General features: G+C 53.1%; 1 protein-coding gene and 1 long non-coding RNA gene across 4 annotated transcripts in view; one reads left to right on the plus strand and one right to left on the minus strand.

Annotated features, from left to right (window-relative positions):
- Positions 1-18,575: 18,575 nt before the first annotated feature.
- LOC136794227 (uncharacterized) lies at positions 18,576-24,997 on the minus strand. 2 transcript variants are annotated; one of them, XR_010840629.1, is made up of 3 exons: positions 24,314-24,997; positions 23,792-23,864; positions 18,576-20,527 (listed from the first exon to the last, which is right to left on the minus strand). It is a non-coding gene; the product is annotated as an uncharacterized lncRNA (long non-coding RNA). The 2 variants fall into 2 exon arrangements; XR_010840630.1 differs by lacking the exon at positions 23,792-23,864.
- SLCO2A1 (solute carrier organic anion transporter family member 2A1) overlaps positions 24,400-26,158 on the plus strand; it is a 77,874-nt gene continuing 76,115 nt past the window's right edge. The window contains exon 1 of one of the 2 annotated variants that reach the window (XM_067033774.1): positions 24,400-24,798. In XM_067033774.1, coding sequence (XP_066889875.1) covers positions 24,703-24,798 — 96 coding nt within the window. In that variant the 5' untranslated portion in view covers positions 24,400-24,702. The remainder of the gene's footprint in view (positions 24,799-26,158) is intronic. The other variant, XM_059064832.2, reaches the window with a different exon arrangement.

Here is a 26,158-nt window from a genome sequence, read left to right on the forward strand (position 1 = left end):
TCTCTGCCTGGAGCCTTCGTTTCCAGGCATCCTCACGGTCTAACTACTTTCCCTCCAGTCTGTGCTTCAGATGCTTTCCCTGAGCACCCCGTTCAATACTGCAACCTGGCCTTCCCCAGCCCAGCATTCCTGATCACCCCCACCCTGCTGCCTTTCTTTCTTCCACAGCATTTACCACTTTCCAACGTATAACACATTTCCTTATTTATTATGCTTATTGTTTATGTCTAACTCCATAAGGCCAGTGGTCAGTGTCTCCTCTGTAAATGGATGAATGCCAAGCAGCTAGAACAGCACCTTAAACGGTGTCTGGCATAGATCAGGCCCCTAATGAACACTTGCTGAATAACTGAATTTGTTGAGGCCACTACCCTAGAAAGACAGGGGCTTGTGAATCGCCCTGATCTGGGTTCAGTGCCCCGCCTCCAGAACTGACTAGCTTTTCAGTTTTACCTCCTTAAACCTCCATTTTCTCATCTGTGAACTATGATTTATACTTTGATATAATGCACATGAGGGGACTTGCAGAGCGCCTGGCCCACGGCGGCCACGTGAGAGCCAACTGCAGGGAGAAGTGACTTCATTTAGCAAATAAATGTTATGAGGTGAAGCTCTGCCACATTAAATAGGACGAGCAGACTGGGTGCCTGCGAACTTGACTCAGGTGTGAAGCTCTTCTCAGAGAAAATACTTTCTTCCTTCCTTGGAGGGAAATGTTCTGGTCCCGGGAGCAGTGAGTTTGAAGGAACAGTGCCGAGAAGTTGAGGGGCCCAGACTCAGCCCAGAAAGTTCACTTCCTGGCAGGGGGCTCAGGGCCACTGACTTCACCTCTCAGGACCTCTGTTTTCTCATCTGTGAAATGAGACGAGGTTGCCTTCTCTGTTGACTCCGGGGGGTTATAGGGATTGAAGGAGAAAGCGCATGTGAAATACCTTGTGGGCAATGTAGGATTGCCCTGATGGGTGGGGTGCCCAGCTGCCATCCGGGTTAAGAAGCTTGCTGCTTCGGCAGGTGTTATGGGCTGGAGTGTGTCCTCCCAAATTCACATGTTGGAGCCCTGCCAACACAATGTGACCACTCTTGGAAGTAAGGTCTGTAAAGAGATAATTAAATTAAAAAGAGGTCCTCAAGGTCGTTCTAATCCTGTATGGCTGGTGCCTTATAAGAGGAGGAATTTTGGACATGGACACACACGGAGGGAAGGCGATGTGAAGACACAGGGAGAAGACGACCATCTACCAGTCAAGGAGAGAAACCTCAGAGGCAACAACCCTGACGACATCTTGACCTTGGATTTCCAGCCTCCAGAACTGTGAGACAATAAGGTTCTGTGGGGCTTCCCTGGTAGTGCAGTGGTTGAGAGTCCGCCTGCCGATGCAGGGGACACGGGTTCGTGCCCCGGTCCGGGAAGATCCCACATGCCGCGGAGCGGCTGGGCCCGTGAGCCATGGCCGCTGAGCCCACGCGTCCGGAGTCCGTGCTCCGCGACGGGAGAGGCCACAATGGTGAGAGGCCCGCGTACCGCCAAATAGTAATAATAAGGTTCTGTTGCATAAGCCCCCTAGCCTGCGGGACTGCAGAACTGTAGTTACAGCAGCCCTAGGAAGCTGAGAGAGTAGGTCTGGATGAGATCACAGAATGTTAGGAACCTCCCGTGAGAGTGTGGGGTTCTGGGGGGCTGCCCGAGGATGGTCTTCACTCCTCTCAGGGATCACTTCTGCTGGGGCAGCTCATCTCCAGACCCTCCTCTCCTGCATCAGATCTGTTTAGTCGTGGCCTATGGTGGGTCCACTTACCCCCACCAGAACCTCCCACCCTGTCCCCCTTTTAGGTCACACACCCCTTTAAACTGCTTCTGTCAGTAAAGCAGGCTAAAGGTCAGGGCACTGAGACCCACCTATCACCGTTATGAATGTGGACCCTCTTGGAAGAGTTTCCAAGTCAGGTGCTGGGCTACGAGTCCTGTGAAACCGTGGTGGAATGTATCTTACTTCTTCTGCAGAGTAAGGGGGAACAAACCAAGGTTTTTCTTGGCAAAACAAGGCCAGCCACACACACCCCTTTAAAAAAATCGAGGCGTAACTGTGAGCCTTAGTCTACTGTCGTGTAACTGTCACACTGCAACACGTGGTCTGACGCCATCTCCTCATCTGACTGGCTCCTGACCTAGGAAAACAGGAGACTGCGGTCCAGGCCAACATGCCCCCGGCCGCTCACACCCAGGCGCCCAGGCCCGTGGGGAGAGAAGTCCGAATTCCAGCCCCGCGGCCTTGCGCCCGACTGCTACCTGGCCTGAAGGAGACTCCAAAGGTCAGTCCCCCTTGGTCAGCACGGGGCACAGCCCCCAAAGAGCTGGCTGTCCTGTAAAAGCCTTGCCTCCGAGGTAGCTGCTGGCAGGAGGGGTTTCAGATCCACAGGCAATTCTGTTTGACGTTGGACGGGGTCCAGAATTCAGACTGTAGCTTTGGGTGTGAATATTCCATCCCACTCAATTATTTCCAGTGAAGGGTATGGGACTTTTGCTTCTTCCTTCAAGCTCCTCCGTAAATATAGATGTTTTCTAACAGAAGCTGGACCACACGCTGATGTCGAGGTCTGTGGCCTCTAATCGAATTGAGCAAAGGACCGAATTGAAATGGGCTTTTCCTGACAGTTCCAAGGGTGGATCCGCAGCCTGTGTTTGCGGGTGTTACGGGGCTGAGGGACTGGACACCCCACCTCTGGTCTCTGTCAGCGGGGAGGGCTCCTGGGAAGGCAGATGACCGAGGAGCTGACGGGGGGCCCCTCACATGTAGGCATGCCCAGAGGCGCCTCCGTGCGGGCGGCCCTCTGCAGCCTTGGCTGGAAGGTCCTGGGGAAAGGAAGCCGCCTCTCCCAGGGGGCCTGCCTGCATTTGCAGTGGATACTACGACGACGCCTAAGCTCGTTGAAGCTACTGCCAGGGAATTTCCTCCTCATTGTGGCCTCCATATTAACATGAAGGCAAATAACCCATCGGGAATATTTTAAAAGATGTTTAGGGAGTTTCCTGGTTACCACCACACATTAGCTCCCTGTACCTTCCGCTTTGGCTGCCTGATGCAGTTGGAATGCAGAGGATGTCCCAGGAATCATAAAATCCTGACTAATTTTTGTAGATATTTAATTATGCTTACTAGATGAATCTCATGAAGTCAGGAAAACAAGAAATATGTTCAGGAAAGATTTCCAGTCACAGTATTTGAAACCACACCGGACAATCTGTGGTCGGTGGAGCCTCTGCCCCATCCCAAGGGGCTCCGAGAGTGACCAGCTGTCCTGACCACAGCTGAGGGCCCTGCCCCAAGGCAGCTGCTCGCTGTGGGAAAGGAAGGAGCCGGAGCATGAGCCCAGTCTGGCCAGTGCTTTGCTGGCTTTGCTTTCAGGTTGTTTCCCACCGGCTGGAATCCAACTGACACTGAGGGTCCCCTCTCGGGGAGTTTCTAAATCGGGACACACCGAGTGAGAAGCAGAGAGACAGACAGACAGACACGCAGAGGTGTGGGGAAGTCATCATGAGAGAAAGGCAGATCCACCAGGGCAAGAGTCACAGACGCCAGCTTCTGGGAGCGGCCGGATGAGGGGGTCTCCTGGGCACGTGGATGGGTCCCTGGCAGCGTGGGCTTACATCCCAGCCCGGCACTTACTAGCTGTAGGACTGCAGGCAAGTCACAGACCTTCTCAGCCTCACCATCCTCCTCAAATGGCCAGCGCTGGGAATTATTCCATAAGACGGCTGTGAGCATCATGTGATAACGCACCTTGGGTGTCTGGGGGCCAAGCCGGCACCCAGGCGGGGCAGATGCTCAACAAATGTTCACTGTTCTTAGTGTTAAACCCAAACCCAAGTCCTGACTTCAGGCCACTGCCGAGGTCCTGCCTGTGTATCTCTCTCTGTCCTTCCTGTCTTCCTTTCCAAGAAACAGCCATCACTCCAACCAACTGGAGGGTCTGTGTTTCTGACAAGCTTGGAAGAGTCTCTCTAATGTGGAAATTAAAAGAACCATATCGACTAGCCCGAGAGCCCGGGGGGCCAGGATGCAAGTTCCTCCAGCGCTTCATGTTAAACGTGTGGGAAAAGCAGCTGGTAGGTGGTGGCTTGGTCTTTGAAGGGCTGGGTCTCAAGTGCGCTTTGGGTCAGTGCAAACAGAACGAAATGCATTTATGGGGCCCTGCCCTGTCGGTCGAGCTCAGGAAGGTGGGGGAGACCATTCCAGGAAGACGGTGGAGGGAGAGAGCTGGTGTCCCTGCTTCATCCAGCAAAGGAACGGCAGCCCCAGGGGCTTGACGGCCATTGGCAGAGAGGCCGTGCCCCTGTGTGTTGTGTCTGGGGAGAGCTGCAGGGGTAGCTGAGGTTGGCTCGTGTGCGCAGGTGTGAGTGCGGCCCCGTGCACAGACGGCCGTGCGTGCCCAGGCACGTGTGTGACTCTGTGTGTGGCCGGCCTGTGGGAGATGACCCTTTGTCTTCAGCGGCTCAGCTGGCCCCGGCGCAGGATGGAGGGGTGGGGTGCAGCCAGCTGTGATGAGAGCCTCTGCGGGGACTGCTGTGTCCCAGGAACCAGAGCCGTTCAGGAACTGCTGATGGAAGACAGGAATGAGCAAGTCCCAAAGGTTTCTCTGGCTTTTCATTTCAAGGGACACAGAGTGTGACCTTGGCCTGTGCCACTTGGACTGCTGCTGCTTTGCCCTTCCCCCAGGGAGGGAAGGCTTGGTTTCACTTTTCTTTCTGTTGTTTTCACTTTCAGACTCCCTTGATGAAACACCGAGAAAGGTGGGGCAGCTCTGGCGGGCTATCCTGCGTGGAGGCCGCGGGCTCAGAACCTGCTTGGTCCGTGCCAGTGGCTGTGCCGGGCCAGCGCGGCCCACCCGATGAGAGAGGCTGTGACTTCCCAGAGCACATGGAACGGGCCTCCTCGTGCTGCTGAGAAAACAGCTCCCAAGAGGAGGCCTGGTTTGTCCAAAGTAACACAGAGGTGGTGCCGGAGCTGGGGCCAGACCCAGCTGTCAGGCCTGGCATTGGTGGGAGACACCTGGACACTGGGCCAACAGCAGGTAAAGGCAGGAGCTAAACCCCTGACCCGTGTGCTAACAGCCTAAATCAGGCAGCGTGGCTCCCTACACCTCCGTCCCCCCAGGCCACGCGGGGTGCCTCCCTCTGTATGGCCACTTTGTCATGGACCTCACTGTCCCCTCCTGCCCGGTCAGGTGCCAGGCAGGCCCTGACCACTCCCACTAGGGCCACACTCACCCGACAGGCCCTGGGGTCCTCCCAAGACTTCTCCCAGGGTAATAAACTTGGGCTTCTCAGCTCTAGTCTCCAACCCTTCAGACAGATCCCCACGACTCCCAGGAGAGTCCCTTCTGTGTGGCAGGGCAGGCCATGAGCAGACCCAGATTTCTCTCTGGGTTACCAACCCTCGGCTTCCCACGCCCCCTCCCACTTGGGCTATGCCTGACTTGCCCTTGTGCATTGCCTTCCCAGGGCCTGGGGCTCTGGTGGCCAGTCATCTGGGCTCTGCATTCTCCAGAGTGCCCCCAACAATGACAACACCACAAGCACACATAGCCCCCAGGCCTCCGTGCGCCCCCACAGATACTGTACATCCTTAGGCAGCACCACTTCCCCCAAAACACCGCTTGCCTTCAGGTCGGCTGCGCCTCTCCTGGTCCCTGTGAAATGGTTCAGCTCTGCCCGAGGCTCGCCCTCCTGGATACCTCTCCCATCGCTTCCAAGGTCTCCGTCTATGCTGCAAGTCTGTTAACAAGCTGTGTCCTGGTGGATCCTTGACATTTCTCAGGCTGGAGTAGGTATGTTCTGCATTTCAGATAAGATAATGGTAGCCTTTTCCCAATTCACGGAAAAAGTTCATAGAGAGAACTTTCTTTTAAGTCCTTCTCCCATTAAACTTCTGACATCTGTGACCTCAGAAAAAGAAACAGTAACATGTTTGATATAAAGCATCTAGATTCAGTCTCACCCACAATCTTCACGTTAAATTTGGCTACTGTTTATTTTTACCCCGCTGACCTGTGTCTGAGATGAAATGCTAGGATGAGGACCCTCGCTTGTGGAATAGATTCAATGGCCCCATTCTCTAGGAGGTCACTCAAGAGTGGCTTTGCTATCACCTGACCAGGGCACACCCCTGACCTGGGTGTCTGGGGAGGCCTGGCCAGGTGGATGCTTGTCATCAGCACCCTGACTTGGTCCGGAAAGGCCCTCAGGCACCTAGTGTACCTAGTTGCTAGATTTAGCGAGTAAAAATGAAGGGCACCAAGTTCAATGTGAATTTCCAGTAAACGACAAATAATATTTTAGTATAAGCATGTCCCATGCAGTATTTGGGACATATACTAAAAAAAAATTGTTGTTTGTTGGAAATTCAAATGGAACTGGGCATCCGGCATTTTATCTGGGGACCCTAACTTGGCACCTACATCCACTGGTGCGTGCCATCCAGTGTCAGAGGCTCGGCAAGCAGCTTGTAACTGGCAGTAAGGAACTGAGGTTTGTCAATGATCTACATGTGTGGGCAGGCCCAGGCCACTCCTGGCATAATGCCCCTCTCTTGGGTTCTAGGAAGTGCATACAGCCTCTAGCTAATCTTACTGATATCCAGACCCTCATCCCCCCCAGTGGTCACTCCGGCGCATCAGTTTTTTCAGTGGTCACCAGCTGCATAGTGCTCTGAGTTTATGCTTTCCCCATGTCTCTTGCTTTTCTTCCTCTTCTTGGTGCATTGCTATAGGCTGAATGCTTGTGTCCCCCAAATTCATATGTTGAAACCTAACCCCCAAGGTGATGGCATTTGGAGGTAGGGCCTTTAGGAGGCGATGAGGTCATGAGGGTGGAGCCCTCAAGAATGGGATTAGTGCCTTTATAAAAAGGATCCCAGAGAGCTCCCTTGCCCCTTCCACCTGTGAGGACACAGCAAGAAGATGCTGTCCACGAACCAGGAATCTGCTGATGCCTTGATCTTGGACTTCCAGACTCCAGAAGTATGAGAAGTAAATTTCCGTTGCTTATAAGCCACCCAGGCTATGGTGTTTTGTTATAGCAGCTCGAACACATTTTTAGAAAGGAAGAAGGCAGCATGACAAGAGCCCTCAGCTCAACATTGCACTCAGGTGTGAAAGACACCGTGAGCATCTCCGCGACTGGTTCCCACATGAGCTCAGAGCTGGATGTTATCCAGGTTAATGATACCACTGTATGCATCTGTAAGCTAAATAGTAAATAAGGTTTATCTATTCTTCATCTTCAATAATACATCTTCTTAATAATACTTGTGGATTGGAGATATGCAAATGGAATCAACATTTATTGAAAAATACCAAATATTTGAAAACTTAGCTAAGCTGATTAATTTTTCCTGTAAAGTATTACACTTTAAGCTGATGTGTTTACTCATATGCCTGTGAAACACTTTGAGATGATTGTTCTAAAAGACGACATCTGCAACACACTCTGCCTCGCATCACAGCACAGGATTCTGGGGAGGTGCCCATGCCCCGGTCAGCCCTGGGAGGGGTCAAGGACTGGGTTCCTGCCCGCTCCCCAGCTTTGAGGGGGTGGTAGCCACATTTCCCTCGACATCAGTCTGGGCTGAAATCGCTGGCAGGTTGACTCCTATTTCTCCTCGTCATTGTCTCCCTGAAGATGCCAGGTCATGAACTGCATCAGACGTTGACAGGAGTGGGAGAGAGAGGAGCTGCATTGCCTTTTGTCTGTGGAGGCAAAGGGCCAGGATGGGAGGGTGGCAGACCCTGGTCTCGGCTGACTGATGAATGGACTTCCTGCTCCCTCTTCTCCAGGGGATCTGCTCCGACAAGTCAGGCATCCAAGCCCAGAGATGGAAACCTGGGGCTCTGACTTTGGGCCACATGGCCCAGCTGGGCAGTGCTGCCCAACCCCATCCAGCATGAGCCCTGCCTGGCTGGCTGGCCTCGGGGGACAACAGTCCTCTGCTGGAGCAACACACGGGGGAGTCTTCTGAGGCTGGGGGTCTGGGGCAACACTGCCCTAAGAAAGGACCACTTTCGGTGGGGGGTACTTGACATGAGTTTAGCTACACAAACTTTAGCATTTTTGTAAATGGCTATGAATTTTTTTCTAATTCATTCAAAACTAAAAAAATATGACACCAAATTCACCAATAACCATTTATGATACCATGACACGCTGTAGAGTGATTTCTTTAACCTCTGCCACCTGGTCACATTGCATGGCCGTTTTGATGAAGATGGCTTTGTCTGCCCAGTAAGACTGTGACTTCCTTAGAAGGGAGGGCTATGCCTGCATTGGTGAGGTTCTGGCATTGAGAGCCCGATCAACAAGAGAAACTGGGCATGAAAAGAAGCAGAGCTGGGTGCAATCTTCCCAACTCTTGGCTCCAAAAAGCAAGTTTATTTTACAAGTTGGCAACAAAATCAATTCTTTTAAAACATCTTTCATTTGCCTTTCATTGACCCCTGGCTCACATACCTGGCTCTTTTTCATTCTTTAGTACTCTTTTGAGGCCCCAGATCTCCTGAGGCCTGGGAACGAGGGGCATCATGTCATGAGGAATCTACAAGGGGAGGGACACCAGCACAGTCACCAGGGGACACCAGCCCTTGCAGATTCCTGGAGCTTTAGATCTCCAGAGAAGGGGAGGCAGCCCTTACATCCCACTGGAGGGCCATCAGAAGGTGGCCCGGGGCTCCCTCTGGGGTGGGGCCCATGGAGGGAGGGCTCGGTTGGCTGAGTACAGAGGGAGCCCGTGGCTAGGCATTTTCATGTGTGTGTTGGTTGTCCATGACTGCTCCATGTTTCCTGGCAGGATGAAAGAGGATTTGTTTTATGCCCCATCTGAGAACTTTAAAAAGGGAAGAATTAAAAGAAACAGGAAATGCAAGAAATTTCTGTGCATTAATTTTGTATCCTGCTACTCTTACCAAATTCACTGATTAGCTTTAGTAGTTTTCTGGTAGCATCTTTAGGATTCTCTATGTATAGTATCATGTCATCTGAAAACAGTGACAGCTTTACTTCTTCTTTTCTGATTTGGATTCCTTTTCTTTCTTTTTCTTCTCTGATTGCTGAGGCTAAAACTTCCAAAACTATGTTGAATAATAGTGGTGAGAGTGGACAACCTTGTCTTGTTCCTGATCTTAGAGAAAATGGTTTCAGTTTTTCACCATTGAGAATGATGTTGGCTATGGGTTTGTCATATATGGCCTTTATTATGTTGAGGTAAGTTCCCTCTATGCCTACTTTCTGCAGGGTTTTTATCATAAATGGGTGTTGGATTTTTTTTGAAAGCTTTTTCTGCATCTATTGAGATAATCAAAATTAATGCACAGAAATCTCTTACATTCCTATACACTAGTGATGAAAAATCTGAAAGAGAAATTAAGGAAACACTCCCATTTACCACTGCAACAAAAAGAATAAAATACCTAGGAATAAACCTATCTAAGGAGACAAAAGACCTGTATATAGAAAACTATAAGACACTGATGAAAGAAATTAAAGATGATACCAACAGATGGAGAGATAGACCATGTTCTTGGATTGGAAGAATCAATGTTGTGAAAATGACTATACAACCCAAATCAATCTACAGATTCAATGTAATCCCTATCAAACTACCAATGGCATTTTTCACAGAACTAGAACAAAAAATTTCACAATTTGTATGGAAACACAAAAGACCCGAATAACCAAAGCAATCTTGAGAAAGAAAAATGGAGCTGGAGGAATCAGGCTCCTGGACTTCAGACTATACTACAAAGCTACAGTAATCAAGACAGTATGGTACTGGCACAAAAACAGAAATATAGATCAATGGAACAGGATAGAAAGCCCAGAGATAAACCAACGCACATACGGTCACCTTAATTTTGATAAAGGAGGCAAGAATATACAATGGAGAAAGGACAGCCTCTTCAATAAGTGGTGCTGGGAAAACTGGACAGCTACATGTAAAAGAATGAAATTAGAACGCTCCTTAACACCATCCACAAAAATAAGCTCAAAATGGATTAAAGACCTAAATGTAAGGCCAGACACTATAAAACTCGAGGAAAATACAGACAGAACACTCTATGACACAGAACACAGCAAGATCCTTTTTGACTCACCTCCTAGAGAAATGGAAATAAAAACAAAGATAAACAAGTAGGACCTAATGAAATTTAAAAGCTTTTTGCACAGCAAAGGAAAACATAAACAAGACGAAAAGACAACCCTCAGAATGGGAGGAAATATTTGCAAGTGAAGCAACTGACAAAGGATTAATCTCCAAAATTTACAAGCAACTCATGCAGCTCAATAACAAAAAAACAAACAACCCAATCCAAAAATGGGCAGAAGACCTAAATAGACATTTCTCCAAAGAAGATATACAGATTGCCAACAAACACTTGAAAGGATGCTCAACATCACTAATCATTAGAGAAATGCAAATCAAAACTATAATGAGGTATTACTTCACACCAGTCAAAATGGCCTTCATCAAAAAATCTACAAACAGTAAATGCTGGTGAGGGTGTAGAGAAAAGGGAACCCTCTTGCACTGTTGGTGGGAATGTAAATTGATACAACCACTATGGAGAACAGTATAGAGCTTCCTTAAAAAACTAAAAATAGAACTACCATATGACCCAGCAATCCCACTACTGGGCATATACCCTGAGAAAACCATAATTCAAAAAAAGTCATGTACCACAATGTTCATTGCAGCTCTATTTACAATAGCCAGGATATGGAAGCAACCTAAGTGTCCATCGACAGATGAATGGATAAAAAAGATGTGGCATATATATACAATGGAATATTACTCAGCCATAAAAAGAACTGAAACTGAGTTATTTGTAGTGAGGTGGATGGACCTAGAGTCTGTCATACAGAGTGAAGTAAGTCAGAAAGAGAAAAACAAATACCGTATGCTAACACATATATGTGGAATCTAAAGGAAAAAAAAAAGGTTCTGAAGAACCTAGGGGCAGAAACCTGAATAAAGACACAGATGTAGAGCATGGACTTGAGGACACGGGGAGGGGGAAGGGTAAGCTGGGAAGAAATGAGATAGTGGCATGGACAATATATACACTACCAAACGTAGAATAGATAGCTAGTGGGAAGCAGCCGCATAGCACAGGGAGATCAGCTCGGTGCTTTGTGACCACCTAGAGCGGTCGGATAGGGAGGGTGGGAGGGAGGGAGATGCAAGAGGGAAGAGATATGGGGATATATGTATATGTATAACTGATTCACTTTGTTATTAAGCAGAAACTAACACACCATTGTAAAATAATTACATGCCAAAAAAGATGTTAAAAAAAAAAAAGAAACAGGAAAAACTCAGTTTAGATGAGAATAGTGGGGTTCGCGTCAGATCTCTTGGAATGGACAGATTATACTGGAGTGAATGCATTCATTCACTCAACAAATATTTATCGAGCATCTCTTGAGTGCCAGGCAAGGATCCAGGCACTGCTCCATGGGCTGTATTAAAGTGTGACTGTTTTGAATGATTGAGTCAGATCTGGGTCACGGTAAGGAAGTGAGTACCATGTTATTACACTGTTTACCAAAGAAAGCGTCACTCTTAGGCTTCATGCAAAGAACTCAACCCCTGCCTCAGCGGATTCGTGCATTCATGAGCCTGAGCATGCCAGCCCTCCTTCCTGTGCAGATGCCATCAGCCCGCCAGTCCACGCCGGCTGTGGGGAACAGGGCAGACCCTTGGCAGGGGCCCACAGTGAAGGCTGCTGGGGCAAGAGGAAGGAGCCAAGCAGCTCTGAGGCTCAGCCCCTGGGGAGTAAGCTCCTACAGCAGGAATAAGTTCACTCTGTTTCCTCTTCAGGGGGGCATCTGCCCTGCGTGGAGAGTCCTCTGACCACCTGCCCAGAAGTGGGTGCTGGGGAGGGAGCTCATGGCCTTAGAGGAAAATGAGTAATAATTCTGAATGTAATTATTAGACACCTTTTTTCAGGTCTTTGAGGAAGCATAGCTTTGTGTGCCTTTAAACCACAAAGAATGCGGCATAGATAAAATGCAGCGGTAAGAAAGGAAGGTCTGAGTCTAACCCGGGAGCAGGCAGAGCACCCTCGGATGGCCATCACTGCCCCCTACCTCCACCGTTAGCACCATTAATGACCATTAATACCTATTTCCTGCTCTCCAGCCACAGCAACGGTGACCAAGAATAAGTTGGAAAACGAGCCAAGAGAAGATTCCGTCCAACCCAAGGTCAAGGGCCTCACTGTTGTAAGCCGAGCCCAAGTGGAGCCAGAACCTTCTCCCAGTCTGGGTGGCAGGGCCCCACTTTGCAATGAGCCTGCTTTATTCACCGAGGGGCTCAGGACAAGGCACTTTCCTCCAAAGTGGTGCTTCTCAGAGCGTGGTCTGTGGACCAGCCGCAGCAGCAGCACCCAGGAACTTGTAAGAAATGCAAATCCTTGGCCTCTCAGAAGCTGCCATGGGTGTTTGAGGGCTACGTACAATGAGGGTGCTGGCAGAGAGCCTGAGGGGCTGCCAGAGTCGGGGCAGGGGAAGCAGGAGGGGGCGGCGTACACACTGAGCCAGAAGAAAGCTTCCACGAGCACGTGTTTGCGGCTGCGGAGAGCCTGCCAGGAGAAGAACCTGGACGTCCAGGGAATAAGTTAACAAGGTCCCTGGTGATTGTGATGGTGAAATCCCCAGGCCAGTTTGCTGTGGGTTGAGCCATCAGTGGTAGGTGAGAAAAACAGAGACAATCTCAGGAAGCTTGACCGTAAAAGAGGACAAAAAAACAGGACAGTGGCAAGTGGAAGCCAAGGGGTGAGTGGTTCCTCATTAATGTGGGGAAACATGGAAACAGAAGCAAGTCTGCTGAAGGAAGAGGTTCAGAAATGAGAGAGAGTTGAAGCTGCAGTGGGGAGGCAGGAAATCTGAAAGAGCAAATTACTGCCCAAGAAAGCAGAAGAGGATGGACCCAGGGCACAGCCTGAGGGTTGACCACTCTTGGTCAAGAAGAGGGACAGCCCTTGCCGGAAGTTCTGTGGCTTCTAAGCTGGAAGGAAGTGGAAGTAGGTGGGGACAGATAAATGGGAGAATTGAAGGCATGAAAGAACCGTGTGACCCGACTCTGTGAAATGCGAGGCTGGGTGCAGAGTGATGAGCCAGAGTAGAATGTGGGTGTTCCGGGGGTGGAGCAGCTCCCAGGGGAGCGAGGCCCCCGGCGTGTGGCTGCAGGTGACCCCTGTGCTGGGAGGGGAAGGCCTCCGAAGTGGAGGAGGTCAAGGACTGAGGGTGTGTGTGTGGGGGGGGTGGGGGCGCTGGGGGTCAGTCCATGTGGATATCCATGCTGCCCGGGGGCAGTGATGTGGAGGCCAGGAGGAAAAGCTCTGAGTCAGAGTCACAGCCTTGGAAAATGAGGAGAGGGGCCTGGGGTAGGTTGGGAGACAGAAATGAGGAGGGGCTGAGGGGGCCTGGGCTGCAAGTCCAAGCCTTGCAAGAGGCAGGGCTCACAGAGCAGAGGCTTGGAAGTGGCCTCTGGGGCCCAGGGGAAAGCCTCCAGCCAGCCCCACAGCAACTGCCTGGGCCTGGGTGTAGGCGGGTGAACAGCTCTGCCCAGGAGAGCACAGGGAGGTGGGCCCTGAGGGCAGACAGTTCCTCCAGATGCAGGTGGAGGGAGCAGAGAGGCAGAGGCTGAGGAGGTAGGGGATGGGGACCACAGACCGAGGGTTCAAGGTGGGCTGGGCTGGAAGGGGCAGGACGGTGGGAGCAGTTGGGTCTGGTAGGAAGCATGGAGGGTCTAGGGGTGGAGGAGGCAGAGGATCTGGCTCCAAAGATCTTGAGTTCAGGGCCATGTCCCGGGCCAGGGTAGGAGCCTAGCTGCTGGACTGGGTGAACACAAGCTGAAACACAGGGGCCCGGAGGCGGGCAGGGCCAGCCAATGCTCTGCAGGGTCCGAGCCGAAATCCCACTCCCTGAGTTAGGCCGGACACATCCCCAGCTGTGGCTGTGGCTGGTGATGTTCTCGTGTTGCCTTTGATGCCCTCTTCTCTCACTCTGCCTGGATAAAGCCCATCCCAGTGCAGCTCCCACCTTCTCCACAAGCCTTTCCTGATCATCCCAATGTACAGTTTCATGTATATAAACAGATAAACAAGATTATATGCCAATCAAAGATTTATCATGTATGTTTTATAGGGATGTCACTATATCAGTATATCATGCATATTATAAATGCTTAAAAATATGAAAAATATGAAAAATGAAAAATTATTAGACAGAAAACAGCTATAATAGAAGTTGTGGTGTATTCAGACTGCTGCCCAAAGGATGATCCTATAACCCCACCAGGCTGCACACTCTCTCCTTTGGGACGGCTGGGCTGCATTATGAGCTGCTGGGGTATGCAGTTGTCTCAGATTTCCTCCGAGTCTCCTTTGTGAATAAAAATTGTGTCATGGGCATAGTGGATGCTCAGCAAATATTTGTGAAAGGGACAAATAAACAAGTGGTGACCCAGGAAGGTTTTAGAATAGAGGCCACGTCACAGCACGGCCAGAGGTGTGGACTTTGGAATCAGACGGGTTGCAGTTCAAGTTTCAGCTCTGCCCTTCACCAGCCCTAGGGCTGAGGGCAAAGTTTTAGGCTCCCTGAACTTCGGTTTACCCCCGCCAGTGAAAGGGGGACAATGCCCGGAGCTCCCCGCAGGCTGCTGTGGGCTGGAGTGCACCATGAGGGGGGACCCCCTGCCTAGCAGCAGTGTGACATGAGCCAAGCTCTCAAAGGAGGGAACAGGATGCATGTGAATTTCGGCCGCTTTCAGTGACTGGAACTTGAGCACCAGGGGAGAATGGTCAAGGCAAGGCTGGACCACGAGTAGCTTCCCCGACGCCCTTCCAGACAAGGGATTGGTTTGGTTTCAATTCTGAAAATGGTACTTATGGAAAATTGCTGTGTGACCAAGTGATTCCTTCTTTCTTTTTTTTTTTTTTTTTTATAAAGCGTATAGTTGGTTCATTGTAAAGTAAATTTATCACAGAAATGAGAAAGATGTAGAAAAAATGAGTTAAAAAACTCACATTTCCACCCTGGAAAGATCATCTTTATTAACATTTTGTTGTATTTTCTTTTCGTCTTAAAAAATTTCTATGCACCAGCTTTTTGAAAAACATAATTGCAAGTATTATATATGTGTGTGTGTGCAATCTATAAATATTTGTCCTTTTTTTTTTTTTTTTTGGCGATACGCGAGCCTCTCCCGTTGGAGAGCACAGGCTCCAGACGCGCAGGCTCAGCGGTCATGGCTCACGGGCCCAGCTGCTCCGCGGTATGTGGGATCTTCCCGGACCGGGGCACGAACCCGTGTCCCCTGCATCATCGGGGAACCCGAGTCGCCTGCGCGGACTCTCAACCACCGCGCCACCAGGGAAGCCCTGTCCTATTTTTAATTTATCATGACATAGCGTTTTCCTCATTATTGCAGATTCTTCGTGAGCATGATTTTAGTGACCGTGTACACCCACGGAGCTGTTTCTCCACATGTTTTCGGAGCCTCTGCAGCTCGGCCGTCTCCCCACGTGCTGGGCAGTCCGGCTTCCAGCCTTGTGTCTTCAACCTCCAGGGCCCGACTCCAGCACGGCATTAGGGCTCCTTGACACGTGAGGCCCAGCAGAAGGACGAGGTCTGTGTTCAGAAGACCCAGGTGCCTGGCCACGCTCACCTCTTGCCTTCATTCTCTTTCTTTGAAAGAAGGGTAGTAACCACCAGACCTGCCTCACAAGGCAGCTTCCAGGTTAAGTGAGACCCTAGCTCTGAGGCTGCTCTGTGAATTGCCTGGTGTTGTCCAAACCTTGGTTTATTGGATTCATTCGCACTTTTTACATGCCAGCAACAGGAGATCCAGCTCCACACAACTTAAATTGGCTCACAGAATCACAACGTCCAGATGCTGAGGTCCAGCGGGACCCAGAGCCTGAAGGACATAGTCACAGGCCTCAGTGACCTCTGTCCCACATTCCTGCTCCTTCAATGGTCGCATCCTGGGACAGATTCTCCCAGAATGCCCCAGACCCCTCCCTGAGGGAGGCACCCCCCCTGCTGGCAGCCCCAGGAGAGAGCATGCTGTCCTGACTGTTCCAGTGGAGGGCCAGGCCCCATGCCCTCTGCCCCAGCGGGGTCTGCCCACCTAACCTCATAACCTGAGACTGGGGAGGGGGTACCCCAAAAGAAGGTCGGGTGGTTCCACCAGAAGTGGGACAGATCTGGGGAGGGGTCAGCCGGAGATGCCCACTTCTCTGGCCATGATTCCTACTACTGTGGCCAGAGGGAGGTTCTCAGAGCAGGAGTCCCCACCACACCCCAGTGTGAGGGAGCCGTGGACTCCCCAGCCTTGGGTTCGAATCCTGTCCCGTTACCCACCCCCCCCCCCTCCTCCCCAGCTGGCTGTGCACGGAAGCAGTCAACATTCTCTTCCCTAATTCCCAGCAATGGGGCCACACCCCCAGGCGATCCCTCCTGGTGACCCATGAACAGGGAGGAGGCCTGACTCCCAGTGACCTCATCAGGTGACTCAGCGCACGGGAAACAGGGCCCAGGGTGTGTTAGGGACCCCAGCCCGGGTGAAGGGCCCCACGGAGCTTTAGAGGCTCCAAAGTGTACCTCTGAGAACGCAGAGCTTATGCTTCCTGGAAGAGCGGGGGCAGGCAGAGGGCAGAGGAGCAGAACGGGTGAGTGTCAGGGGAAGCACTGGTGCCGTCAGGTCAGGTCCGGGAGCTGGGAAGGCCAAGCTCTGTCCAATTGGGAAGTGAGGCCTGTGTGCTAAGCACGTCCCCACGAGCTGCTCCCACCCAAGTTGGGAGGAGCGGGCGCTACTGACAGTTGGGTTCCTGCTCTGTCTGCCGGGTGGTATCCTGCTGTCTGCGCACATGTCTGTACTTGGTCCCTGCCCCGAAGGCACACAATCCACCCGATACGGTGTCAGTCCAAACGGCGCCGGAGGGTGTGTGCACAGCCAGGCCGGGCCCACTGCCTCTCCTCGAGGGAGACAGAAGCAGGCCTCAGGATACCCTTGGGAGCCGTGGAGGGTGGGAGGGAAGGAAACGGGGAGCTGGACGCCTTTCCGGTGAGGAGGCCTGGATAAACACAGGAGGAGGAGGTATGGGTGAAGAAGCAAGACTGACGAAAGAGCAAATTCCTTCCAGAAGCGAGGTGGGACCAGGGGGAGCGCGAGGCCAGACCTCGACCCAGAGCCCGACAGACAGGGAGCAGAGCAGGGTCCAGGTGCTCCAGAGGGACGTCGTCCGGGCCAAGTGGGAACTTTAGGAACTGGAAAAGGTGTGCAGCGCGCGCCCTCGTTGGGGCTCCTGTGGGGTGACCGTGCTGTGCACGGGTGTGAAGCACACACAAAGGGGACACCTCGGGGAGGAGAGAGGAGAGGGGGCCTGGGAGGAGGCCTAATCCTGCAGTTCCCCTCCTGGACCCCCAACTCCATCCCCAACATTAGGGGAGGATGGGGCTCCAGTTAAGCTTCCTTAGGGATGGGCAGGCTTGGGCCCCTCATGTCTTCAACCACCTCTGGCCTGGGGTGACAGCTTCCACAGAGGGGGCTGGATTAAGTGTCTCCCGGGCTCCATGGAGCAGAAGCCTCTGAGGAGACGTTTCTGGAGAAAGGAAGCCTCCAAAGGAGGAAGCCGGGAACAGCTGAGGAGCGATCAGGACCTAGGAGGGAGCACTGCTGGCTTAGGAGAAAACAAGGGTAACAGTGGTGACCACCATGGAGCTTCTCACTCCCCACACAGCTCACAGACAGGTTGAGCAAGTTGTCTTAGGTGATACAGCCAGTAAGCTGACAGAGCTGGGAGAACAAGAGGTCCCTCTTTGGACCGTGGAGCCCAATGCCTTGACTGTACAGGTGAGGAGTTAGCTCTCTCCGGGAAGGTACTCACACAAGGTGCCTACAGCTCCTTCTCCAGAACTGGGGATGGGGGACAGAGTGTCGGATCAAGGCAGCCACACCGCCTGGCATCTGTGGATCAGCCCTGAGTTGGCTCTCTGAGTTCCAGGGCTTTGTCTGGGCTACTGGAGACAAGAAAGACCCCAGGAGGTTCCCAGGGCCTGGGTGGACTTTACAGTAGCAAGTCAGGCCATTCCCCTGGGGTGCCGGCTTTCCTCTACAGGGGCCAGGAGGGGTGTCACTGGTGAGGAGACAAGACCTAAGCAGGAGGAATATCACAGAGGAAAATATCTAGAGGTGTTTGGATTACACTGCTGGCCAGCAGTCCAAAGGCAAAGAGCTTTCTGCAAAAAGTTATCCATCAAGTCCCTGTGTGTAAAAGACAAAAGCGGAGAGCTTAAATAACTCCTGGTTGCCCACTCAGCCATTCAAAGAGATGGTGACAAGCCCCTCTCAACGTGGAAAAATGCTTATTGTAAAAAGTAAGAGCTAAATGCTATACTGTGATTTTTCTAAGTAAAAACATTGCTTATTGCAAAGAAACAGGAAAACTAGAAACCAGAGTAAAGTTTTAACAGTGGTGTGGGATGATGGGTGGAGTAGAGTTCAAACACGGTTAAATTATTTTTGAAAGACTATAATATAAAGATTAACAAACAGTTCGAAAACAAGCGTCATGGCAAAGAGACAAAGCATTGGTTTTCTGGTTACTTGGTAACATCCAAACGACAGGATCCACAGGCTCCAGGCCCTCAAAGGGCCAAGGACACGGTAGATGCTCGCCGACAGCGTGTGGCATGACCTCAGCAGGATCAGGAAGTCGACGTGAAGTCCGAGCCCTGCAGGGAGGCTGGCTGGTGGTCACGCAGGAGGACGGGCTATGATAACACCAAGTGGGGACAACCTGAACCCGGGCTGATGGAACACAGAGGATGGGGCCTGGCTGGACTCGTCGCTCACAGGGAGGGGTGCAGGGCCAGCCCTGTTGTGGTCTCTCTTTCTCCTGAACCTGCTGCATCTCCTGCCACAGCAGTGAGCGACCTGCACTGGGTGAGACCTAGAGCTGGAACAGGACACCAAGGCCTTGAGAAGCCCTTCCTGGAAGAGAGCAAACAACCCATCTGTGTGCCCCACCCCGAGCGAGCACTGGTGTACCCCAGGTAACATGCGATGTAGCTGGGGTCCCAGGAGCGGGACCCCTGCCCCTTCCTCTCTTTGCTGCATTTTCACATGGGGAGTGGGGAGCTAGGTCAACCCCGGGAGGGGCCCAGTGGCCGAGAGAAGGGTGTGCAGCAGGTGCTGCAGGAGGGAAGGTGCCAGGTAGAGGAGAGAGGAATGGAGGGCCCTCAGAGCTGGATCTAGAAGGGTCCCGGAGGCCCCGGGCTGTGCTCAGACCCTCACTCAGGGAGACCACTCTTGGCTGGGTGTGCTGCTGGCAGCGGAGGTTCTGAGGGGGCAGGGGTGGGTGAGGCCCCAGGTGGCTTCAGACCCCTGAAGGTCCATCCGGTGGGGGACTACACTTGTCCTGCCCGAACGCTGCGAGCGGGGACCCCCAGGAGCTGGGACTCTACACCAAGAGGCCAGGGTTTGAATCCTGGCTCTGCCACGGCCTAACTATGTGGCCTTGAGCAAGTTATTTTAACCTCTCTGTGCCTCAGTTTCTCCACATATAAAATGGCTCTAATAAAAGTAATCCCTCTTATTGGGCTGCTTTGAGGATTAAATGAATCAGCATTGTGCCAGCACGGGGCAAGGACTGTCAACACTGCATGTTTGTCCAATGAAAATATAAACTAGTGGCCAGGGCGGCTCACAGGGGACCGGGCCTCCCGACCAGTGACACTGACAAAGTTGGTGGAGCACTCGGCTGCAGAGGTGCCCTCCACCTTGGTGGTGGGGTAGGCGTTGGGCCCCCCTCACCACCCCCTCAACTTGGCACACAAGGAGCTAGGTGGGCAGAGTTAATGCAGGATCATAGTTGAGTCCATATTGTCAACAGACCTCCATTAGTGGCTGCAAGAGTGTTGGGTGTGGCTCGGGGACTGAGCCACAAGGGCCCCCTGGCCAGCCTCCAGTGATGACAAGGCTGAGGAGGGAGGCCTCCAGGGGGCAGAAGGGAGGGGCCCGGAATGCAGGCAGTAGGGGGTTGACAGAGACAGCGAGGGCTTGGAGGCCTCAGGAGCAATGAGGCCTTTCCCAGTCACTGGGTCTTTTTGGACTTCATTTCAGCTCAGTTCCATTAAATAAACATTTTAAAGCAACGGGATAAGCTCGGCCAAATGGGGGACTCAAAGAGAATGAACACAGACCCTTTGTCTCAAGGAGCTCACAGCTGACTTGGAGGAAGAGAACACCATCAATCCCACCAACCACCAGGCACCGGCAGCTCCCACACCAGCACCAGGAACTCTCGGCACTACCTCACACACTTATAACAGCCCCAGGATGGGCACAGAGAAGCTGAGAGGTGAAGCAGGCCAACTAAGGTAACGCGGCTTGTGAGGGGTAGTGGCATCTATGTCTGACTTTGGGGTCTGTGGCCTCAGCAACACATGTATTGTCTCCACTGGAACCTGTGAAAATAAAGGCAGGAACACATGGTATGTGTTAGGGAAGAGCCCCGAGCCTCAGTTTGTTCATCTGTGAAATGGGCATAATGACCTCTAGTTTCCTGAGTGACAGGGGGTACTGTATGCGACAGGTTCTACTGTTTTTATGGGGGCCCAGAATAGGCAGTAACAGGAGTTGCCCTTGAAGGGTAGAAACGAAGTGCTATGAGGCAGGCAGCAGGGCAGGCGGAACAGCATGAGCAAAAGCTTGGAGGAGGGACATGTAACTGCTCCAGCTTCAAGCGGAGAGGAAGCAGGAGGTCTCAGGGCTGAGATGAGAAGCTGCTCAGCTCCTTTATCTTTCTTCTTCCCTCTGCACCCCTGGGGCAAGTCCTGCTGGCCTCCGTTTGCACTTTCTCCCTTCCAGCTCCTCCTCAGCCCACGTAGTCTGGCTTCTGCTCATATCATTCACTGGAAACACTTGCCAAGGTCCTCGGTGCCAGCCTATAGCCGGCCCGATGGCCATCCTTGGGTCTTATCTTCCCTCCTCACCACCCTAGGCATGCTCCTGACCTCCTCCTCGAAACACTACCCCGGGGTTATATCAGCATGTGGACATGCACTCTCTGGTTTACTTCCCTCCGTGCTGGACTCTTCCCCTCTGTCTCCTTTGCGCCACCTGGATGTCGCTGTGGCTGGTCCTAGACCTATTTCTCCGGCACATTCTCACCAGGAGACTCATCTTTTCTTGAGGCTTACCCGCTGCCTCCATGCGGATGTCCAGGCCACAGTCTCTAGCTCAGCGTCCGCCCTGAGCGCTGGGTCCCTGGACCAACCTGCCTGCTGGACACCTTGCCTGCATGTGCTCCAGGCAGTCTGAACTCAAAATGAACCTGGGAGGACTCACCGCACTGCCCCAATTGCTGCCGCCCCTTCTGGTCCCCTCTGTCAGTAGTTGGTGTCACTGATGCCGGTTGCCCAAGGCAGACCCTGGGAGTCATCCCCGCAGAGCTCCTGAGATGCCTTCTAGACTGCCCCACTGCACTCTGACCCCGCCGCCAGACAGGCCCATGTAAAATGCCAAACAGCCCAAGTCACCCTCTGTTCAGAAGCCTTTAAAGGCTCTCCATGATGTTGGGGATAAGACCTACACTTCACTGCATGCCACTCGTGTCCCAACCTCTTCACCACACAACTTCCCACTGTCCCCAGGTCTCATGCTCCAGCCAAACTCAAATCATGGGGCAGATTTACCTTCCTTCACCTTAATCCTCCCAATCCCGACCGTCCCTAGGGCTCAGCTTGAAAGTCACCTCCTCCAGGAAACCTTCCTGCTGCCCCAGGATGAGTTAGGACCCCTCTTCTGTGTTCCCATAGCAGATGTGCACAACAACTCTTTTCCTATGTCACACTGATGCTTTCTCTCCTCACTCCCCACCCTGAGTTCATAGAGTTCACAAGGAACTGTCCTTGTACTTTGTTTTTCTAGTGCTGAGAAGTATTTGCTGAAATCAAAGGGTCTGGGAAGAGTCTTAGAAACAGACCCTGGGGGTGTTCTTTGAGGGAAATGGGTTACCCTATGTGTAGACACTGAAAGGAAGCAGCTAGAGTATTAACTACAATTCTTAGCCGCCTTCTAATGGGTGACCATGTGACCCAGTTTGGGCCAACAAGGCTTAAGGAAGGGTAGCTGAGTGTGCACAGGAGAGATGTGCTTTCCTGATGTGCTCACGGCCCCTTCCTGTTTTCTGTCTTCCACTTCCTCCCTGGAATTAGGAGAGGAGGCTGGCGGTGGAGCAGCCATCTTGTGACAATGAGCCAGCCATAAGGACGGGAGGAGGACACACTAAGGAATCTTGAAGGGACCTAGGTCATGACCCCTGGACTACCTACTAGTGGCTTCTTATTATGAAAGACAATCTCATTGAGGCCCCAACTTCAGCTGGGTCTCCATTACATTTAGCTGCACTCCCCCATAGAAAAGGCAGAGGATGGCAGATAACCATCTGTGGGTATTTCAGAATAGACCTTTTCTTTAAAGATGATGCTAGTCCTGACAGCGGTCAGAGGCAAGACTAATGGAGCAGGACAAGGTGAGGGTTGGAGAGGCTGACCCTGCCTAGGATTCTATCAGAGGACCATGGCAAGGACTCAGTCAAGGTTTGAGGAAGAGGCACCAGTCACGGCGGCCCTAATGTGACCATGACCTTGGCCTGGGCCCTCTCTGGTCTCTACTTGGTTTCACTTGTGAAATGAGGCTGCTGGGATAGATAGCTTTTCAAAGGGCATAGTGCTGCAAGTCTGGGCTTTGGAGTCAGGAAAGCAGGGTTCAGGTTCCAGCTTCATCGCTTACTAGGTGTATGACTTCCAGTCACTCTTTCTGGTTGATCTCATCATCATCTGTAAAATCCAGATTGTGACAGTGCTGATAACTGTTGGGCTAATGCTGGGGTTCTGTGGCATCGTGCCTGGGGGGTGCCAGCAGAATGCCTGGCGCAGTCCCCCATGGCTGCTACAGCCCAGCACCCAGCACACATTGAGTGCTCTGTGGGGAAGGCCGTTCTTGTGTTGCAAGTTCTCTAAGATGGCTTACTGGTGACCTGAGTTTCATGCCTACTCTGGATCTGGGGCTGCTGCAGGGCTCTGGAAAGCCTCTCTGATGCCCCTCGATCTGTGGGTGAGTAAAGTGGCCCAAGGCCACCCACTGTCCAATGGCTTTTCCTCCAGCACTGTGTTTTGTTGTGTCCAGGGTCCTGGGCCACAGGTAGAAAGGAGAAGCCCCTGGACATCGGACAGCCCAGACCAGGCCTAGAAAGGCATCAGGCCTTGGGTAGAAGTAAGAAACCTACATGGTCCATCTGTCCTGTGGCCCCTGTCTTAGCCGAATCTTCCTGGGAGTTGAGGGGCATCTTTTCCTGGGAATAGCTGGGAGGGGGGATGTGAGGGTGGGGGCTTGAAGAGGTTGGTTCTGCAGAGAACTACAGGAATTAGGAAGTTAGAAAAATACCCCCAGAACTGGATTCCTTACTGCAGCTGCTTTGGGCAGACCCTTCTTACCCTTCTCGTGAAAGTGTCACCTTCTTTCTCTTTTCTGCACTACCTCTCCTGGTGGAAAAGATCTTGGGGGTAAAAAAAGTAAGCGTCTGTTCTATTCCATATTCCAGCCCTGAAAAGGAGATCAGTGGGTGCATCCCATTTGTCCACGACCCCCCCCCCCCCGCCGCCTCTCCCCTCAACACTCCAGGACAGGCGCAGCCATGCTGACACTGGACAGCACCTCCAGTTTACCTTGGCTCCCGTCCAGAGAGTCCAGGCCCAGCCCGGGCGGCCCCCACCTCTCCACCTTTGTTACCAGGCCCCTCTGCAGCGCAAAGAGCAGTTTAAATATAAATCAGTCTTGGACGCAAACAGAGCCTCCGCAAGTCTCAGAGCCATCACCGGAACTGAGAGCCCAGGTTTTCGGCGAGTGCAAACAAGCAGAGACCGACTCCGTAAACCTCCCTGAGCGCGTCGGGAGGGGCGCGGAGGCTCCGCTTCCCTTCATAAGCGTCGGCGCCTCTCCGACTCCCCTGGCTCCCGCTGGCCCCCCCGGCGCCCCTCTCTCCTCCGCCAGTCTCCTCCGGCCCCCGCAGCCCTGCCGATCCCTTCTCGGGGCCCCTGCAGTCTGCGAGCCCGCTGCATTCACCCCGCCCCGTCAGCGCCCCGGGCGCCCCCCACCTCCTCATCCTCCCGCCCCCTCCCTCAGACCTCGCCCTCCCGGGGCCCGCCACCTCCCGCCCCCTCCCGCCCCCACCCTCCAGCGGGCGGGACCTTCTCCAGGGGCGGTCGAGCCTCGCGGGTCCCTGCAGGGCTGCGGGCGCCGAGACAACTCCGGTCGGAATGAGGTCAAGCGCAGCTGGCCACCGCGTCACACCTGTCTGAGGGGGCGGCGGCGGGGCGGGGGCTCGCAGCGCCTTTGACACCGGAGGGAAAGAGGGAGGAGGGAGCGCGCGTTTCATCATCGGCGGTGGCGGCGGCGGCGGCCACTTATAAAACTTCTGAGCGCGCACCCTCGCGCTCAGTCTCCTCCGGCCGCGCCGCGTGCCTCCTCCGGCCACCAACGCCGCACTCGCCACTCGCCGGCCGCCCGCCCGCCGCAGCCCAGGCGTCCCGGCCCCGCTTGCCCGGCCTCCCGACCCGGGCCCCGCGCTGCAGCCACCATGGGGCTCCTACCCGAGCCCGGCGCGCGCCAGGGCAGCGGCGCCTCTGCGGGCCGAGCTGGCCGCTGTCCCCGCTCTATCTTCAGCAACGTTAAGGTGAGCGGAGAACCCGGGACGTCATGGCCCGAGCCGCGCCGGGCGCACCTTCGGCGGGGTCCCGGCGTCGGTGCTGCGGGCGCTCGGGAGTCGCTGGGGTCGGGCTCCCTCCCCCGCCGTCCCTCCGTCATTGTCGCGCTCCGGGACGCATCCCCGCGGGCCCCGCGCCGCCGGCGAGGGGGCACCTGGCCAGGGAAAAGCGTGCTGGGCGTGTGTGCGTGTGTGCATGTGTTTGCGCGAGTATGTGCTCGCGCGCGTGCTCACACGCCCTCGTCAGGGTAGGAAACAGGGTGATGAAAGTACTTGCTTATTGGGCCAACTCTATTCAGATAGTCCTGGCACTAGCCGAGGGAATTGTTCTGTTCTTTGAAAAAGAACATCTCCGGGGCTCCTTTTGGGGCTCCTGTGGGCAGTTACTTCGTTAAGGGAGTGGGCTTGGAGTTGCTTGTGTCTGGCGCCTTGTAGGGGACAGGTTCGGGTCCCTCCGAGATGAAGATCAGAGCCCATCTCATCCTGGGTGGCTGGCAGAAGGGCTGTTCTCCGCTAGGCTTTTGTCTTCCCCAAGGGCGGCAGCGCGTGAGCTGTGCTACCTGAACGGGCTGCTGCCTGCAATGCTGAGAATTCCCCCGAGGCTGGCAGCCGACACTGCAGCTCTTGGACCAGCTTTCCTGGTCCGGAACTGGCCCCAGGAAAGCAACGGCTTTCGCAGTCTATTCCGTAAAGTCTAGACAGGTGCCTGGCAAATTATGGGGAGTAGGTGAAGGAGTGTAGGCAGTAGTGTGCTGAGGATGCTTTCCTCCCCAGGGGGTCAGGAGTGCTTTCCACCCCCTCACAGATCCAAGAGGACTGGAATGGTTGAATCCACACTCTAGCTTTTTTGCCTCTTCTGGCACTGCAGAAGCAACTGAGGAATGCCCCTCCTGTGGTGAGGATGTGGGAGGCTGTAAAGCCCAGGTCACGGCTCCTTGGGGTCAGGGTGGGAATTATGGTGCAGAGAGGTGGTTTCCGGCAATCACACAATCAGATGGGGATAGGTAATGCCTCCAGTGGCGCAATTAAGGGGAACCCAGAACATACAAATGGAGGATAGGGGTCTCTGTGGGCCAGTTATGTGTGTCCAACAGAAAAGGACCTGGAGGTCACAGTGGAGCCCATCTATGTACTTACTCATATTGTTAGCAGTAGAGCTGGGCTCCCCACTCCTGCTTCTGCTCTTTCCCCACACCACACTAAATAAAGGTTGAATTGATTCCATGGTTGGACATAAATAAGACATAGAAATTTTGAGATAGTTTAAAATTATCTTCAAATCTCCTCTCCTTTGGCCAGACCCTGATGAGAACACTAAAAGAGTATAGAG

Source organism: Kogia breviceps, chromosome 5, assembly GCF_026419965.1.
Source record: "Kogia breviceps isolate mKogBre1 chromosome 5, mKogBre1 haplotype 1, whole genome shotgun sequence".
NCBI classification, from domain to species: Eukaryota; Metazoa; Chordata; class Mammalia; order Artiodactyla; family Physeteridae; genus Kogia; species Kogia breviceps.